Source organism: Vitis riparia, chromosome 5 (assembly GCF_004353265.1).
Source record: "Vitis riparia cultivar Riparia Gloire de Montpellier isolate 1030 chromosome 5, EGFV_Vit.rip_1.0, whole genome shotgun sequence".
NCBI classification, from domain to species: Eukaryota; Viridiplantae; Streptophyta; class Magnoliopsida; order Vitales; family Vitaceae; genus Vitis; species Vitis riparia.
In genome coordinates, this window is record NC_048435.1 from 3,306,481 (window position 1) to 3,323,671 (window position 17,191).

General features: G+C 39.6%; 1 protein-coding gene across 3 annotated transcripts in view; it reads left to right on the forward strand.

The window, feature by feature from the left end:
• Positions 1-17,191, forward strand: part of LOC117915044 (chromatin structure-remodeling complex protein SYD) — a 35,377-nt gene that overhangs the window by 6,939 nt on the left and 11,247 nt on the right. For all 3 annotated transcript variants that reach the window (XM_034830593.1, XM_034830592.1, XM_034830594.1), the window contains exons 11-24: positions 11,354-11,451; positions 11,639-11,824; positions 11,976-12,156; positions 12,251-12,445; positions 12,547-12,590; positions 12,821-12,877; positions 13,165-13,261; positions 13,378-13,550; positions 13,636-13,849; positions 14,136-14,261; positions 14,377-14,466; positions 16,294-16,410; positions 16,550-16,630; positions 16,856-16,963. In XM_034830593.1, the coding sequence (XP_034686484.1) occupies positions 11,354-11,451; positions 11,639-11,824; positions 11,976-12,156; positions 12,251-12,445; positions 12,547-12,590; positions 12,821-12,877; positions 13,165-13,261; positions 13,378-13,550; positions 13,636-13,849; positions 14,136-14,261; positions 14,377-14,466; positions 16,294-16,410; positions 16,550-16,630; positions 16,856-16,963 (1,767 nt within the window). The remainder of the gene's footprint in view (positions 1-11,353; positions 11,452-11,638; positions 11,825-11,975; positions 12,157-12,250; positions 12,446-12,546; positions 12,591-12,820; positions 12,878-13,164; positions 13,262-13,377; positions 13,551-13,635; positions 13,850-14,135; positions 14,262-14,376; positions 14,467-16,293; positions 16,411-16,549; positions 16,631-16,855; positions 16,964-17,191) is intronic.

Below are 17,191 nucleotides of genomic sequence, written 5' to 3' on the forward strand. Positions count from 1 at the left end.
TTCAACACAAGTTATGCTTGTGGCAACTAATTGCGGGACATTGAAGGAAGAATCCTGAAAACACAGAAAGGAAACCATGCAATGCCCTTCAGGAATGAGAATTGAAGGAATTTTTAATTTTTTTGATAGACAAAGCTAGATTGAATTAAGAAGACACCAAAACAAGGGGCGCACCCTACGTATATAGGTAGTATACAAAAAGAGCCAAAACTAGGCTGCAAAAAGAAAGAAAGAAACTAGAGAGAAATAAAGCTAGCCACCATGCAATCACCCAAAAAATTCAGAAAAGAGGGGAAATCTAAAGCTGAAAAATAGTGAGAGACCACTCTAGAAGTGAACGGAAAAAGAGGTTCCTCAAGCTTTCGTCTGACAACTCTTCCTCTTGGAACATTATTTGGTTTCGCTCTCTCCAAATACACCAAAAAAGACAAATAGGCGCCAATCTCCAAACTACTTTCTTATTCTTCCCTAGTCCCTTAACTTTCCATTCTAGAAGAAGATTTCTCACTAAAGTCGGGAACACCCACACCAGTCCAAAATATGATAGCATTAGAGTCCATAGCTCCTTTGTCTTACCACAATGAATCAGAACATGGTCCGCCGATTCGTCGCTGTCTTTACAAAAGGCTGCACTATTGACCATGGACCAACCCCTCTTAATTAACATGTCTACTATTAAAATTTTTCCCCAAACTGCTTCCCAAGCAAAAAACGAGTTCTTAGGGGGCATACGAACCCCGGATCTCTTTGGCTGGAAATAAAAAGGTATTCTTGGCCCTTAAAGACCTATAATACGATTTGACATTTAACTTTCTCCTCCCATCCTTCTTCCAAATGAAGGAATCCTCCCCTTCTTGAACCTTTACTGCAGAAATATGTTCCAAAAAATGAGTCACCTCCTCCAATTCCCAATCTTGGAAGGATCTTCTAAAGTGCACCTTCCAACATCTGCCTTCAACTCCTTGCCTCTCCCATAGATCAACCATTGAAGCAGATTTATGGGCTGCAATTCTGAATAACGTAGGGAAAAGATCCTTCAACTTAGAATCCCCAACCCAAATGTCCCACCAAAATCTCGTGTGTCTACCATTTCCAATACGGATACTAGTTCTAAGAAGGAAATCCTCCCATCCTTTTCTAATGTCTTTCCAAAGGCTCATCCCATAAGAATCCCTTAGCTCTCTAGTGGTCTAGCCCCCTTCAACCTCTCCAAATTTTTTGACAATGACTTTCCTCCAAAAACTCTCATTTTCTAGGGAAAATCTCCAAAGTCATTTTCCTAGCAAAGCTTGATTGAAACCCTTTAAGTGCCTTAACCCCAACCCTCCATGCTTCTTATCTTTACAGATAACCGACCAACTTACCAATGGATCTTCCTTCTCTCCCCCAAATGTCCCCACAAAAACTCCCTTTGAAGTCTCTCCAATTTGATTCTCACTTTCTTTGGGATTACAAAAAGCGACATAAAATAGATTGGGAGGTTTGAAAGAGTGCACTTAATAAGGGTAAGTCTTCCTCCCTTTGACAAGTAATGTTTTTTCCAAGCAGTGAATTTCCTCTACAACATCCCAAATTCTACTCTATTTATGAGGGGCTCCAAGGGGTAAACCTAGATAAGTAGTAGGGAGCTTTCCTATTTTACACCCAAATAACGCAGCTGCTCTATCCACATCCTCAATTCCCCCCACTGGTATAATTTTGTTTTTTTGCAGGTTTATTTTCAATCTTGACACCGCTTCAAAACAAGTAACAACCCATTTCCAAAATTTCAATTGATCACCATTATTTTCGCAAAAAAGAAGGGTGTCATCTGCAAACAACAAATGAGAGACATTAACCCCTTCTCTACCTCTCCCCATTACCTTAAAACCCCTAATGAAACCTTTCTCCTCAACTCTTGCAATTAAACCACTGAACACTTCCACAATCAGCACAAACAAATAAGGTGAGAGTTTTTCCCCCTGCCTTAAGTCTCTACATGTTGAGAAGAAATATGTAAGAGTGCCATTGACTATGACTGCCATTCTCACAGTTGAAATGCAGAAAAAAAAATTCACTTTTGCTTTTTGGGACAAAATCCCATTTTCTCCAAAACTGATAGAAGGAAATTCCCGTTTACGTGATCGTAAGCCTTTTCAATGTCTAATTTGCACACTAAACCCGCACTAGAGCTTCTTTTCCTCTAGTCAATCGCCTCATTGGCTACCAAAACCGTGTCCAAAATTTGCCTACCCCCCACAAGAGCATTCCGGCTATTCGATACCACTTTTCCCATCACCCTTTTCAGCCTATTAGCTAGAATTTTTGCAATAATCTTATAAAAACTTCCCACAAGACTAATAGGCCTGAAATCCTGCACATCACTTGCCCCACCTTTCTTTGAGAGGGGAGCTAAGAAGGTTGCGTTAAGGCTTTGAAAAACAACATTTTGCGAATAGAGTTCCTCAAACCTACATCACTTCCCCTAAACTATACACTAACAGAACTTCTAGAAAGTTAGCGAAAAACCATCCTGCCCTGGCGCTGTGTCACCCCCAAAATTTGAGAGAGCATTAATTACCTCTTTCTCTGAAAACCGCCCCTTCAAGGTCTCATTATCCAAGGAGTCAAGATTTCTAAAAAGCCTTAAAACCACAACAGTTCTTCTCACTTGAGTTTCTTCAAACATGGATTTGAAGTAGGACCCAATCCCCTCTTTAAGCTCCTCTTCTTCTGTTAGCCGTACACTCCTGACCGTGAGGCTATTGATAAAATTTCCCCTTCTCCATGTATTAGCCATGCGATGAAAGAATTTTGTATTATTGTCTCCTTCCTTCAACCATAGAGCCCTTGATTTCTGCCTCCAAGAAGTTTCTTCAAGGATGGCGAAGTGATTGTATTTATCTCTTGCTGTCTGCTGACTTCTCTTGTCTTCCTCTGAGAGAGGTCTTAGCCTTTCTAAACTATCCAAATGGTTTAATTGCTCCAAGGCAACATCCTTCCTAGCTGACACATTAGCAAGGACCATAGTTTTAAAAGGCTCAAGGCGCAAAGTAGTCCTGGAGCCTGAGGCGCAAGGCGCATCTAAGGAGCGGGCTTTAGTGAAGTGAGGCGCACCCTATTTCCCCTTTATTTTTCTCCTATTTTCCCCCTATTTTTCTTCTTCTTTTTCTTCTTCTTCTTCACTTCTCCAGCACGGAAGAGGCTAGGGCAAAGAATGGCAGTGGTAGAAAGACCAGAAAAGGGGGTTGGATGGAAGGAACAGGCCAAAACGGCGTCGTTTTGGCCTGTTTTTTTTTTTTTAAAGAACAGGGTCCAAAACGACGTCGTTTTGGGCCCAGAAAAAAAAATTAAAAAAATTAGGGCTGGCGCCGCTGGCCGCGTCTCTGCAACTCGACTGGAGGAGAAGGGCGTACCTGGTCGGGCCGTCGGAGGCGACTTGGGCGACCGCCTCGCGCCTTGCGCGCTTAAGCGGCGCCGGAGGGTGGCGTCGCGCCGCCCCGAGCCTAGGCGCGCCTTTCAGAACTATGGCAAGGACCTCTTTGTTCCATTTCTTCAAGCTGCATTTCAAAGCCTGTAACTTCTTAACTAGCACAAAGGTCGGTTTTCCCTTAAAATTGTAAGTCTTGCCACCACTTTTTAATTTTATCCGTGAAACCTTTCACTCTTAGCCACATGTTTTCAAACGTAAAAGAGCTTTTACCTTATCTCACCCCTCCACAATCTAACAAAATGGGGCAGTGATCAGAAACCGGTCTTGGCAAAATAATTTGCTTTGCCCCTGAAACAAGATCCTCCCAAGTTCCTACCAACCCCCAAGCTTCTAACAAACCTATCGGACATCTCTTTTATTTTTGTCTCTAGAAAACACACCAAATTTGGCTTATGTTTTCTCATCGTTGACTGAATGACCATCTTTTATTTGGGTCATGCAATCCTCTTAACATTCCAAGATAAAATGGAATGTTATTGGGTGACTAAAAAGGAAAGAGGTTCATGGCGATCTGATAGGTGATTGTGCTAAATATTCAATATGTTTATAGAGTTTGGGATGCTTTATTTGTTGCGTTCCTCGCTTAGCCAATTAGGTGGTAGATAGGCTAGCTAAAAGAGGAGCAAAGCGGTGGGTCTCTTTTGTTGGAGATTACGTGCCTCCTTGAAACTACTCAATGGTTGTTCAAGCAGTGCTTCAATTGTTGTAACTTCTCTTGGTTATTTTTCTATATGGTTCCTTGTTAGGGAGTTCATTTCCTTGTCTTGTTCTAAGTTGTACATTGTGTCTCGTTCTTCTTGACCCTTTCAATTAATGGAAAAGATCATTTTGGGTTTTGATTAAAAAAAAAGGGGGGAAAGTCACAAGAATATGCAGCTAGGTTTTTTTCTAACTTGTGGAAATTTCCCTTTGTGGTTTTTTTTGGTAAAGTGATTTTAGTGCTCTTCTTGTTGTTTGTTCCTACCTTATCCCTCTACACCAAGTTTGTGATCTTTGAATTAAAAGCTTAGGTGTGTCTCAGTTCTTTGAATGAGGTGCTACTAATGCTAGTTGGCCTATTGGTGGATTCATGATATTTTAGGATTGAATGCTGGAGTTATTGGAGATAAGGTGGGTGGCTTTTTTCTTTCTTTTTGTTTTAGTAATTATAAGAGTGACTTAATTTTGAGTTATGGAAGAAGAGCTTTTTGGGAGGAGTTGGGGTGTCATTTACGGGTTGTGAGAGGATCTTTGGTGCAGGAGAAGGGGTTTTAATGCGGTCCATTTTCCTCATGAGAGATGGACTAATGGAGGTTGGTGAGTTTATTGATGAGCCAATCTTGTGGATATTCTTTCGATTGGGTGCCAGGGTTATTAGTTTAGGACCAAATCTTGTTCTGATTTGGTGGATTGGGAAGAGTACTTTTCTAATGTATTTAACATTTTCCTGAGGTTAGTGATTGATTCTCCTCAAGTCTACTCAATAGTGGTGGTTTGAGGAGTGGAAAGTGCATATTCTAGTTATAAGATAATATATGGTGAAGGGAAGAGAGATTTGGAGACTTGATCTTGAGTTAATGGAATGGCTATGGGGTTGGAGGACCTCCTAGGTTATATTTTAGGTAGTTAATTGTAGGCACTAAAGGAGGCTTTAGGCAAAATTCACTAGTTGCTTAAGGGTGGACAAATTTGGCTTTTCTGTACATCTAAAATGAATGGAGGGATCCTTGCCTTTTTTTCATGTGTATACTTGAATCTTGGTATTAGGTGTCCTAACATATAAAGGATGAGGTTTAGACATTTTAATGTGGCATATATGGTGGTGTTAGAGGGCTTTTTCAGTGAAGAGGAGTTATTAATACTCTTATATAATCTAGATGGGAATGACACCTGGGTACAAATGGGTTACCATGGTTTTTTGATAGGTTTTGATGTCGGATCAATTGTAGAGAAGAGGATGGCACTTGGTGAGCCACTGTTTTCTTTGTATGGAGGAGGAAGAGACAATTAAACCACATTCTCCTTCATTGTGCCAAAGCTCGAGACTTATGGAGTTTGGTATTCTCTTTGTTTGGGGTAGAGTGAGTGATGCCTTGGTCGGTAAAATAGACTTTGTTAAGGTGGCATGGTTTTTTTGTGGGTAAAAAAAGGAAGAAGGCTTTAAGGGTTATCCCGTGTTGGGCTGGTGATTCAGAGGCAGGCCCATCGTCTAGTAGTTGGGCTGCTGAACTGGGCTGCCATTCTTTAGTTGAGGTGGAAGGCCTGGAAAGGGAGGGCCCAACTGTTCCCCTAGAGAAGGTTGTTTTTTGGGCCGATTTTTCTCCAGAAAAGGACCCATCTCAGAGGATCCTTTGTCGAGCTGGGTGCCAGAGGAGTTTAGAAGGGAACAGAGGGATGATGGTTTTTCGATGACTGACCGAGCACTGGAAGAGGAAGCTAAAAGGTATGCACTGATTTCCCATCCTAAAGGAAAACGGGTTATGGGGACACCTCTTCTTCTCTCTTCTAATTCTGATCGAGCTCCGGAGGGGGAGTCTTTCGATCGCCCAGGGGGAATTGAGGAGGAATTATGGGGGGACAAGTCAACATGGTTAACAGTCTATGAGGGGAACGTTGAGAATGAAAATGGATCCTGGAAGCTGGGAGAGGCCAACAAAAACAGAGACAAGGTTAGGGGCAAGGAGGGGAATACTGGTGACTCTGGTTCTCAAGATACCGAAAATGAGAAAGAGGACCTATGGGAGGACTGTAGTTTAGCAAAATTTAGCCAATTCCTGGGATTTTCTACGGAGGGGCTGGAAAAGGAGATATTGAATTTTCTGATTAAAATCAGAAAGAGGCGGGAAAAGATTCACAACAAAGAACTTTTGGAGAAGTCCAAGTTTGAAAGGGAACTAAAGAGGCTGGAATGCTCTGTCAATTATGAGGGGGGGAATAAGCAGAAAGGTCCTTCACAGGGCAAAGGGAATCAGTTGATAGTTGCCCAATGAAGCTGAAGATTATAATTTGGAATGTGAGGGGAGCTAATGACAACTCTAAGAGGAAAATTATTAAGAACTATATAAGGAATCAGAGGACCTAATGTGTATTCAGGAAACCAAGATTCAGGAGATGTCGGAGGGTATTGTGAGAAGTCTGGGCTCGGGGAGATTTATAGAGTGGAGAGCCCTAAATGCGGAGGGGGCTGCGGGTGGCATTTTGATATGCTGGGACAAGAGGGTTTTGGATATTTTGGATTGGGAGGAGGGTCCTTTCTCTTTGTCTTGTAGATTCAAGACTATAGAAAATGGGGCTACTTGGGTTTTTACGGGAGTGTATGGTCCTTTTACCAAAGTGGAAAGGGAGGGTATGTGGGAAGAACTTGGGGCAATAAGAGGCCTTTGGGATGATCCCTGGTGTCTCGGTGGGGATTTTAATATCACTCTGTTTCAACAAGAAAGGAGCAGCCAAAGAAGAATCAGCTCAGCCATGCGGAGATTTGCAGAGACTGTGGATGATCTAGAGCTGGTGGACCTGCCCCTTCAGGGGGGAGAGTTCACATGGAATGGGGGGCTTAATAATCAGGCGTGGGCAAGACTAGACAGATTTTTAGTTTCCTATAGCTGGTTAGATCAGTTTAGTGGAGTCACTCAGAGCAGGTTGTCTCGGCCAATTTCTGATCATTTTCCAATCGTGTTAGAGGGGGGTGGAATAAGAAGAGGTCCAACCCCGTTTAGATTCGAAAATATGTGGCTTAAGGTTGAGGGGTTTAAAGACATTGTTAGAACCTGGTGGCAGGGAATTGAAGTCAGGGGCAGCGCTAGCTATAGATTGGCTGTTAAAATGAAGGAAATTAAAAAGAAGCTGAAAGTGTGGAACAAAGAGGTTTTTGGGAGGCTGGAAACTAATAAAGCTTCAGCCTTACAACAAATAGATTTTTGGGATCGGGTGAAAAGTGAGAGAATCTTGATTGTGGAGGAAGCTGAATTAAAAAAGGAAGCTAAAGACTCCTTTAAGAAATGGGTCATGTTGGAGGAAGCCCATTGGAGACAGCACTCAAGGGAGATTTGGTTAAGGGAGGGGGATAGAAACACGGGGTTCTTCCATAGAATGGCAAGTGCTCATCGAAGAAACAACGTTATGGACAGAATTAAGGTTAATGGGGAGTGGCTAGTAGAGGAGCAGGAGGTGAGAGAAGGAATTGTGAATTTGTTTCAGCAGATGCTTTATGAAGATATGGTTTGGCAGGCGGATATTGGTAGAATTCGGGTGGGTTGCATCAGCTAGCAAGAAGCAGAGAGTTTGGAAATCCCATTTGCAGAGATTGAGATTTATTCGGCGCTGATGGAGATGAATGGGGATAAAGCCCCTAGCCTGGATGGTTTTACTGTATCCTTTTGGCAAAATGCATGGGATTTTACCAAAAAGGAGATCATGGAGATGTTTAAAGAATTTCATGAGCATAATTCCTTTGTTAGGAGCCTTAACAACACTTTCTTGGTGTTGATACCTAAGAAAAGCGGGGCTGAGGATCTTGGAGACTTTAGACCTATCAGCCTGTTGGGGGGGCTCTATAAACTTTTGGCTAAAGTCTTAGCTAATAGGCTCAAAAAAGTGATTGGTAAGGTGGTCTCCATTGCTCAGAATGCCTTTGTAATGGGAAGACAAATTCTAGATGCGTCTTTAATTGCTAATGAGGTGATAGATTCGTGGCAGAAGAGAAAAGAAAAGGGCCTTATTTGCAAATTGGATATAGAAAAAGCTTATGACAGCATCAATTGGAATTTCTTAATGAAGGTCCTTCAAGAAATGGGCTTTGGGACCAAGTGGGTGGGATGGATGTGGAGCTGCGTGTCTTCTGCTAAGTTCTCTATTTTGGTAAATGGAGTGCCAGCTGGGTTTTTTCCTAGCACTAGAGGGCTTCGTCAAGGGGATCCTCTATCCCCTTACCTCTTTGTTATGGGAATGGAGGTTCTCGACGTCCTTATCAGGAGAGCGGTGGAGGGGGGATATCTTTCAGGATGCAACATTCGGGGTGGTAGTAGAACTTCCTTGAATATCTCCCACCTATTTTTTGCTGATGACACAATTGTGTTTTATGAGGCGAGCAAAGAGCAAATTTCTCATCTAAGCTGGATTCTCTTTTGGTTTGAAGCGGCTTCGGGTCTTCGAATTAATCTAGCCAAAAACGAAATCATTCCAGTTGGAGAAGTGGAGGAGATTCTTGAGATGACAGCTGAGTTAGAGTGCAGGGTGGGGTCTCTGCCCTCTCATTATTTGGGTCTCCCCTTAGGGGTCCCCAATAGGGCTACTTCTATGTGGGATGGAGTGGAAGAGAGGGTCAGGAGGAGACTTATGCTTTGGAAAAGACAGTACATCTCCAAAGGGGGGAGGATCACTCTTATAAAAAGCACCTTGGCTAGCATGCCAATTTACCAAATGTCTATTTTCCGAATGCCCAAGTCTGTTGCTAAAAGAGTGGAGAAAACCCAAAGAGATTTCCTATGGGGGGGAGGAAACTTGGAGGGAAAAGTTCACTTAGTTAAATGGGATGCGGTCTGTACAGAAAAACACAAGGGAGGGCTAGGATTAAGGAGAATAGCCACTTTGAATAGAGCCTTGCTGGGCAAGTGGATTTGGAGGTTTGCTTGTGAAAAGGATGACCTTTGGAAACAAGTGATCACTACGAAATATGGGCAAGAGGATTATGGTTGGAGGTCAAAGAAGGCTAGTGGGGTGGCTGGAGTAGGGGTTTGGAAGGAGATTATGAAAGAATCTGAATGGTGCTGGGAAAATTTGGCTTTTCTAGTTGGGAAGGGTTCCAAAATCAAATTTGGAAAGATAGTTGGTGCACTGACACTCCGCTGTCCCAATGCTTCAATCATCTTTTTGTCATTGCCGCGCATAGGGATGCAACAATTGAGGAGATGTGGGACCAAGATTTGGGCCAAGGAGATTGGAATCTTGTTTTTGTGGGGGACTTCAATGATTGGGAGTTGGATATGGTTGGGGAGCTGCTTCATACTTTGAGGGGTCATAGGCCTTCCCTGGAGGATGATTCAGTTATGTGGAGGCAGGGAAGAAATGGTCTTTTCAGGGTCAAAGAAGCTTACAGGCTGCTAGACAAGCCTAATGCCACAGTATTTCCCGCAAGGAGAATATGGGTGGATAGGGTGCCAACTAAAGTCTGTTTTTTTGCTTGGGAGGCTACGTGGGGGAAGGTGCTCACTCTGGACAGACTCCAGATAAGAGGGGTGCAACTCCCAAATTGTTGCTTTTTGTGTGGTTGTGAAGAAGAGAATGTAAATCATATTCTTTTACATTGTATAGTGACTAGAGCCCTATGGGATATTATTTTTGGGTTGATAGATGTTAAGTGGGTCCTCCCAGAAACTATAAAGGAGACTTTAATCTCCTGGAGGGGTTCATTTGTAGGGAAGAAAAGGAAAAAGATCTGGAAATCCATTCCGTTATGTATTTTTTGGACGGTTTGGAAGGAGAGGAATAGGTTAGCCTTTAGGGGGGGGGTGCGTTGAATATTCAGAAATTAAAGAATTCTTTTGTCTGTAACTTGTGGAATTGGGCCAAAGTGTATTTAGGTGAGGAGTCTTTCTCCCTTATAGGATTTTTGGAGTGGATAGCTTCCACTTAAGGGGAGGTAGTTTTTTTTGGTCCTTTTTCTCTTTTTGAGGCTGTAGCCGTCTTGTATACTCCCTGTATGCTTTGTGGCGTTTAGCCTTTTCTAATGCATATCTTGTTTACTTATCAAAAAAAAAAAAAGGGTTATCCCGTTGTGTATTTTTTAGACTTTATGGAAGGAGAGGAATTGAAGATCTTAAGAGAGCAAAGAAATGTCTGTTTATTGATTTGTTTTCTCCTTTGTTTGTAATCTTTTGTTATGGGTGAGGGTGTGTGCTAATAGAGGCTTCATAATCATGGTAATTTTATAGACTGGTTAGGTTTGTCTTGATGGGGTGTTTGTTATTGGTTGTGTACTTTGGTTCACCTTCACAAGTGCCTTTAATATATTTATTCTGTTTGCCTTTTTGTGAATTGGGCTAGGGTGTGTGTTAACAAATATGTGGAAGTCAATTCCCCTGGAAGTCCTTTGATTTTAGTTGGAAGCTCCATAAAGCCATTGGTCCTAACTCCTAACTGCCTACCATTCCTCTCTTCATCACGGCTTTGCACTGTAGTTACAGTGGAGGTTGTTCTCATGGGCAGGAATTGCATGGATTGCTCTAAGAGACATCCATATATGTTGGTTATCTATTTCCTAGGGTTTGGGAGGAGAAGGGAGTTTTCTCTGTGGGGACCGGCTATTCTTGTGAATTATGTCTTAAGAGGTATGTCTTAAGAGGAATGCCATAGTATTTGAGGACAAGATGACATCACTGAAAGACGCTTGGGGGACTTTGTATCACCTCACAATTCTCTTAATGCGTGTCACTTGGAGTTTGTCTGTGTCCTATCAATGGAATGAAGATTCATTTTTTAGCCATATATGGTTTTATTTTGTATATCTTCCATTGGAAGGCTTTCTCATCCTCCCTAGTTTATTCTTTTTCTTTATTTATAATTTTATATAATACTTCTCTTGTTTTTTAGTAGGAAAAAAAATGAATTGTGTGCTCAGTGCTTAAATTTGAAGGTAGAGACAGAAATGGGTTGACCTCATTTATATGTTTGACCCTTTGGCTGGCCAGATTTATATGCCTGATCCTTTGGCATTTACTTTTTCACATAATTTTAATTACATGCTTTATGACTTACACTAATAGTTTGCCATTCCCAGATCACAGGTTTCTTGCCCTCTTTTATGTCCTAAATTATTTCTACTATTGAAAAGGATGCATGGTTTTGGGGGTGGTATTTTCCATATATCGTGTTACATGTGCATTGTTTTTGCCTCATGGTATGCAGGGTACTGTCAGTTCATCTGAAGATATTTCTGCAAAAACCAAAAGTGTTATTGAATTGAAAAAGCTTCAACTGTTAGCACTTCAGCGTCGTCTCAGGCGGTAATTCGACTCCCTGGTTTTTCTTCAGATGGGAGCTTCCAAGTTTTGTTCTTAGAATTATCAGATAAATATTAGCCTTTGATTTCATGACTTGTTGGACCTAGTCTTTTATGTTACTTTGCTTTAGTTGTTGTTATTATTACTATTTTATTCTTAACTTCTGACACTGTTCACTTTCTTTGGGCAGTGATTTTCTGAATGATTTTTTCAAACCAATAGCAATTGAATTGGATCGCTTGAAATCTTTTAAGAAACATAGACATGGTAGAAGGATAAAACAACTTGAAAAGTTTGAGCAGAAAATGAAGGAAGAGCGACAAAAGAGAATTCGGGAGAGACAGAAGGAGTTCTTCAGCGAAATAGAAGTTCATAAGTATGTAGTGCTTTCTTTGTTCAATTCATATCATTACATTTAACATTTCATCTTCATTTTAGTAGATCTCCATTATATTTTTCTATGGGTTTGCTTTCGAGATTTATTTATTGGTTTTGTTTTCTGACTTGCTTGATTGCTGTAACTTTAGGGAAAGACTGGACGATGTGTTTAAATTTAAGAGAGAAAGGTGGAAGAGTTTCAGTAAATATGTAAAGGAATTTCACAAAAGAAAGGAGAGGATACATCGTGAGAAGATAGATAGAATCCAGCGTGAGAAGATTAATCTATTGAAGATCAATGATGTGGAGGGCTATCTGCGAATGGTTCAGGTATGGTCTGTTTTTGTAGATTTTATTGATTTCAAGATCTTGTACTTTTTTTTTTTGTTTTTTCCTTCCAGTAACAGTTTTTATGATTGAGTAGGATGCAAAATCTGATCGCGTCAAGCAACTGCTCAAAGAGACTGAAAAATATCTTCAAAAGCTTGGATCCAAACTACAGGAGGCCAAGTCTATGACAAGACACTTTGAGGTTGATATGGATGAGAACCGAACTGCAAATGTTGTTGAGAAGAATGAAACTGCTGTTGACAATGAAGATGAAAGTGATCAGGCAAAGGTGAGTTTGCCCTTTGTGCCATAGTTTATTTCAATTTTCTTTGTCACTTTGGGTTCATTTTTATATTCATTTCTCATTTTCTATTGTGAATCTGCTTGCAGCATTATCTGGAAAGCAATGAAAAGTACTATCTAATGGCTCATAGGTATTTCTTCACTTTTATGTTTTCTTTAGTTTTGTGTCATATTGTTTGTAGCTCAAGATTGGGTAGTTTTGTGATTATTTTTTAGTGTTAGCTGAAGTTAGCCTTCTTTCTCCTCCTCAGTTTTCATTTTTTCTTTTAAAAGCATTTGTTGTCCTACATTCACAATTCCTTTTCTTAATATTTTTAAGATCTACATTCAAATGATATTTACACAATTTTGTTTTCTGCAGTATAAAGGAGAGCATTGCTGAGCAGCCAACCTGCCTTCAGGGTGGAAAATTAAGGGAGTAAGTGGGATGTGCATTTTCCTAACAATTTATGGATTCCTTTCCTGCAGATTTCTCATGATCCTTTTTAAGCCTTCTCTGAGCAGTTGGAATTAATGCTTTGTTCATGTATTTTCTGTTCTTAGTGATGGTGTTATTATTATTTTTGAAGAATTGATTGATATTTGCCTTTTTAATTTGTTTATTGATAATATTCCTTTAAATCTTGTGAGGTGTATTAATAAGAAAGCCTTTAGCTGTCAGGGGTTGGTTTGAGTTTGTTTGTAATCGACTTTATTGATATTCAGGTATCAAATGAATGGCCTACGGTGGTTGGTTTCGCTATACAATAATCATCTGAATGGGATTCTTGCTGATGAAATGGGCCTTGGTAAAACTGTTCAGGTATTTTTTTTGGTTTGAGTATGCTATACTACTCTTCATGATGGAAACTTCTAATTTTGTTGTTGCAAAGGTTGGAATATAAATTTGTGAAAACCTGATAACATGTGCTTGTGTAGGTTATTGCGCTAATTTGTTACCTAATGGAAACGAAAAATGACAGAGGACCTTTTCTGGTGGTGGTACCATCTTCAGTTCTATCTGGATGGGAGTCAGAAATCAACTTTTGGGCCCCTAGTGTAAACAAAATTGTCTATTCTGGGCCTCCGGAGGAGCGACGCAAGCTGTTCAAGTAATGGCATTTGAATGTAAATTTATCTTTATTATATTTCCTTGTCATGGGATGCATAACTGTACTTGTTATTTTGTCATGGCAGGGAAAGAATTGTTCATCAAAAATTTAATGTCCTCCTGACCACATATGAGTATTTGATGAACAAGCATGATAGGCCAAAATTAAGCAAAATACATTGGCATTATATTGTAATTGATGAAGGACATCGGATAAAGAATGCTTCTTGCAAGTTGAATGCTGATTTGAAGCATTATCAGAGCTCTCATAGATTGTTGTTAACTGGAACACCACTTCAGGTTGTTGATTTTCCTTTTCTCATTCCTTTAGTTATCGATTTTTTTTTAATAGGTAAAGATCAAATATATTAACAGTGGCTAATGAAAGGGTGCACAAAAGCATGCGTGATTCCTTTGGTTTATCGATTATTTTTCTTACACTTTTTTTTTTCTATCAATCTATTAGATATCGACTTTCTTGCTCCTTATGTGGGGTTGTACCTTCCTGCTTGTTTACTGCCTTCCTTTTTGCTTCTTGATTTTGATGTGATTCACTGACTCAATTCTGTTATTCTCTTTTGTCTAGAACAATCTTGAGGAACTGTGGGCACTGCTTAACTTCTTGTTGCCAAATATCTTTAACTCATCAGAGGATTTTTCTCAATGGTTCAACAAACCATTTGAAAGTAATGGTGACAATTCACCTGATGAAGTAAGCCTTGAAATTGTTGAGCTTTTTAGATATTAATATTTTCACGCCTTTTTCTTATTTGAATCATATCAGATTATGAAACTTTCACATTATTGGTTCTGCTTGTCATGAGCAGGCCTTGCTGTCCGAGGAGGAGAATCTTTTGATCATCAACCGCCTTCACCAAGTTCTTCGACCATTTGTACTTCGGAGGCTGAAACACAAGGTCATTAACATGATAGTTCAAGCATATTACAGAAATGTTTCTTTTTACAAGTATTTACAGACTCCATTAACATATTCGGTATATATTGATACTGCATAATAATCTTGTTTCCCATCTCTTGTAACTGTTATTCTTGAAAGATTTACTGCAAAAATTGATTGGTAAACATTTTTTCTAGTTTGATTAATGTTTGTCCCTGGGGCCTGGCTCAGGTGGAAGGTTCAGGGATAGACATGAGGTCTCAGGTTTTAATTCATCCATAAAAAAAAAATATTACTTATAAAAAAATTGGGCATAATTTAAATTCAGGAATTTACTGAATGTTGATCGGTAAATATGTTTGGTTTTTAACTAGATAGTTAAACTTCTGGCATAAATTCCCAATTGCTGGATCATATCATAGAATCTTCACAATGGAATTGATGCTGTTGCTCTATTTCTGGATTTGCATGCTCATTTTAGAATTCTATATTTTATAATCGCATATTTGATTAATAAAATTCCCATTAAAAAAAAATGCCGACTTATTTGTTAAGCTGGTCGCATTTGAGGGGATCAGGGGAGAGTGGATCTGAATTATTATGATTTATTCTGTCTGAACTCTTTGCCTTTTTGATAGTTGTGTAATCTTGTTGTGAACACCTTTAATACATAAGCAGATGGTCAGATTGGTGATTGATGGTCAATCTTTTACAGTTAATCCCAAGGAATTTGGGTTGGGGCTTTTTGGTGTTGTTTTGTTCTTTACCTTTTCTGGATACCAAAATTGTGCGCTTCAACCACTCTTGGGAAATTTCTTTCAGTTCATTTTTGTTCTGAGAGGGCCCAGTGAAATTCTGAAAGCTTTTTTATTATCGTTTTTTCTTTATCCTTGTTACATTTATGAGAAGTTGGAATTTTGATTATGTGAATTTATAATTTTTGCCAAAAAAAGAATGTTGTGTAAGGTCGGTATCTTAGTTGATTTAAATTGGTCTCTAGAGTTATCTTTCTGGATGGGACTGAGCTTCTGATATGTATTGCATTCATTTTCCCTTTTTCTTTTAATCTTTAAAAAATGATTCATTGATATGAATTTTAAGTAGAAGTGAATGATGAAAAGTCCTCCCAAAATACAAAGAATAACTAGGAAAAAAAAGAAGGAAAAACCTAACAAGAGCAGCCAAATAGCTATACTAAACAAGTATGAAACAAGAACATCTGCAAAATCTGCAATAATGTACAACTCAAGAGGGTAAAAAAACCCCCCCACAAATGAAGCCATTTACTTGCTCCACATTTACCTATATGATCAACAATCTTGTTGGCTGAACGAGGGGACCAAGAGAAGGAACAATCCAAGTTGCTAGCTTGATCTAGGATTTGAAGGATGCCATATGTTGTACTTCCAAGGACTTCTGCCCAACTTAGACACCCATAAGATCACTACAACAGAATCTTCTTCCACCAAAAAACTGGAAAGATCCAAAGCCTTGGCTTGGAATAAGCCCTCCAAAAGAGCTAAGATCTCTGCCTTAAACTGAACTCTCTGTAGCCGATTTTAGAGAAGGCTTTCAATATTGCACCATGTGATTCCTAATCACATCTCCAATTCCCAGCTGGCGAGTGTTACCTAGAGCACTCCCATCGAAGTTTAACTCAACCAAATCCAATGGAGGTGGACTATGTGAATTTTTTTATCCCTTATCCACTGCATGAGGCCACATAATATTTATCACATACTGATGGCTTTACATGATTTTTTATTCCATGTTTTATGTGATAAATAAAATTTTGTGAGTTGTTTTATATTGATATTTTTGCTTTTGTAATTACTGTTTTTTGTAGGTTGAAAATGAATTACCTGAAAAGATTGAAAGACTTGTAAGGTGCGAAGCTTCTGCATATCAGAAACTTTTGATCAAGAGGGTAGAAGAAAACCTGGGCTCAATTGGAAGTTCAAAGGTTTCCTTGTGCATTCATTCTCAGTTTATCATTTGGATTTCAATGGAAGAACTGTCTTGAATTAATATTTGATGAGTGTGTTTATAATCTGCAAAATTTACCTTCATGTGCTCTAACCATAACCTCACTATCTCATCAGGCTCGGTCGGTGCACAACTCTGTTATGGAGCTACGTAATATATGCAATCACCCTTACCTTAGCCAGCTTCATGCAGATGAGGCATGCACTTTCCATGTTCCTTTATGCTATGTTTGATTCTTGGATGGAAAGAGAAAGAAAAGAAAAATACGAAAAGAAATCTTCCTGTCCCTTGAATTTTTTTTCCTTTCCTTCATTGTTTATGAGAACCAAGAAGAGGGTTACAGAGTTTCTGTTTCCATCTGTAAGGGTAACTGATACTTCCCTGTCTCTTGGAATGTTAACATCATGATTCTCCTTTTGTAGGTTGACAATTTAATCCCTAAACATTTTCTGCCACCTGTTGTGAGACTTTGTGGGAAGCTTGAGATGTTAGATCGATTACTTCCCAAACTAAAAGCAACCGATCATCGGGTATGGTAACACTTGTATGCATTTCCACTGTGTCTAATTTTCATGGAGCCCAAGGAATTGATATTATACTCATTCATAATGGTGTTTGTTTCCATACACTAATGCTGGAAAGAATTATTTGTTCCTTACACATCTGCATCTGGCATCTAGATGAAATTACAGATATATATTATAGTAACTGAGTTTCTCTTTCTCCCTTTGCTGGAGGCTTGGTGTTGGATCTTTTTT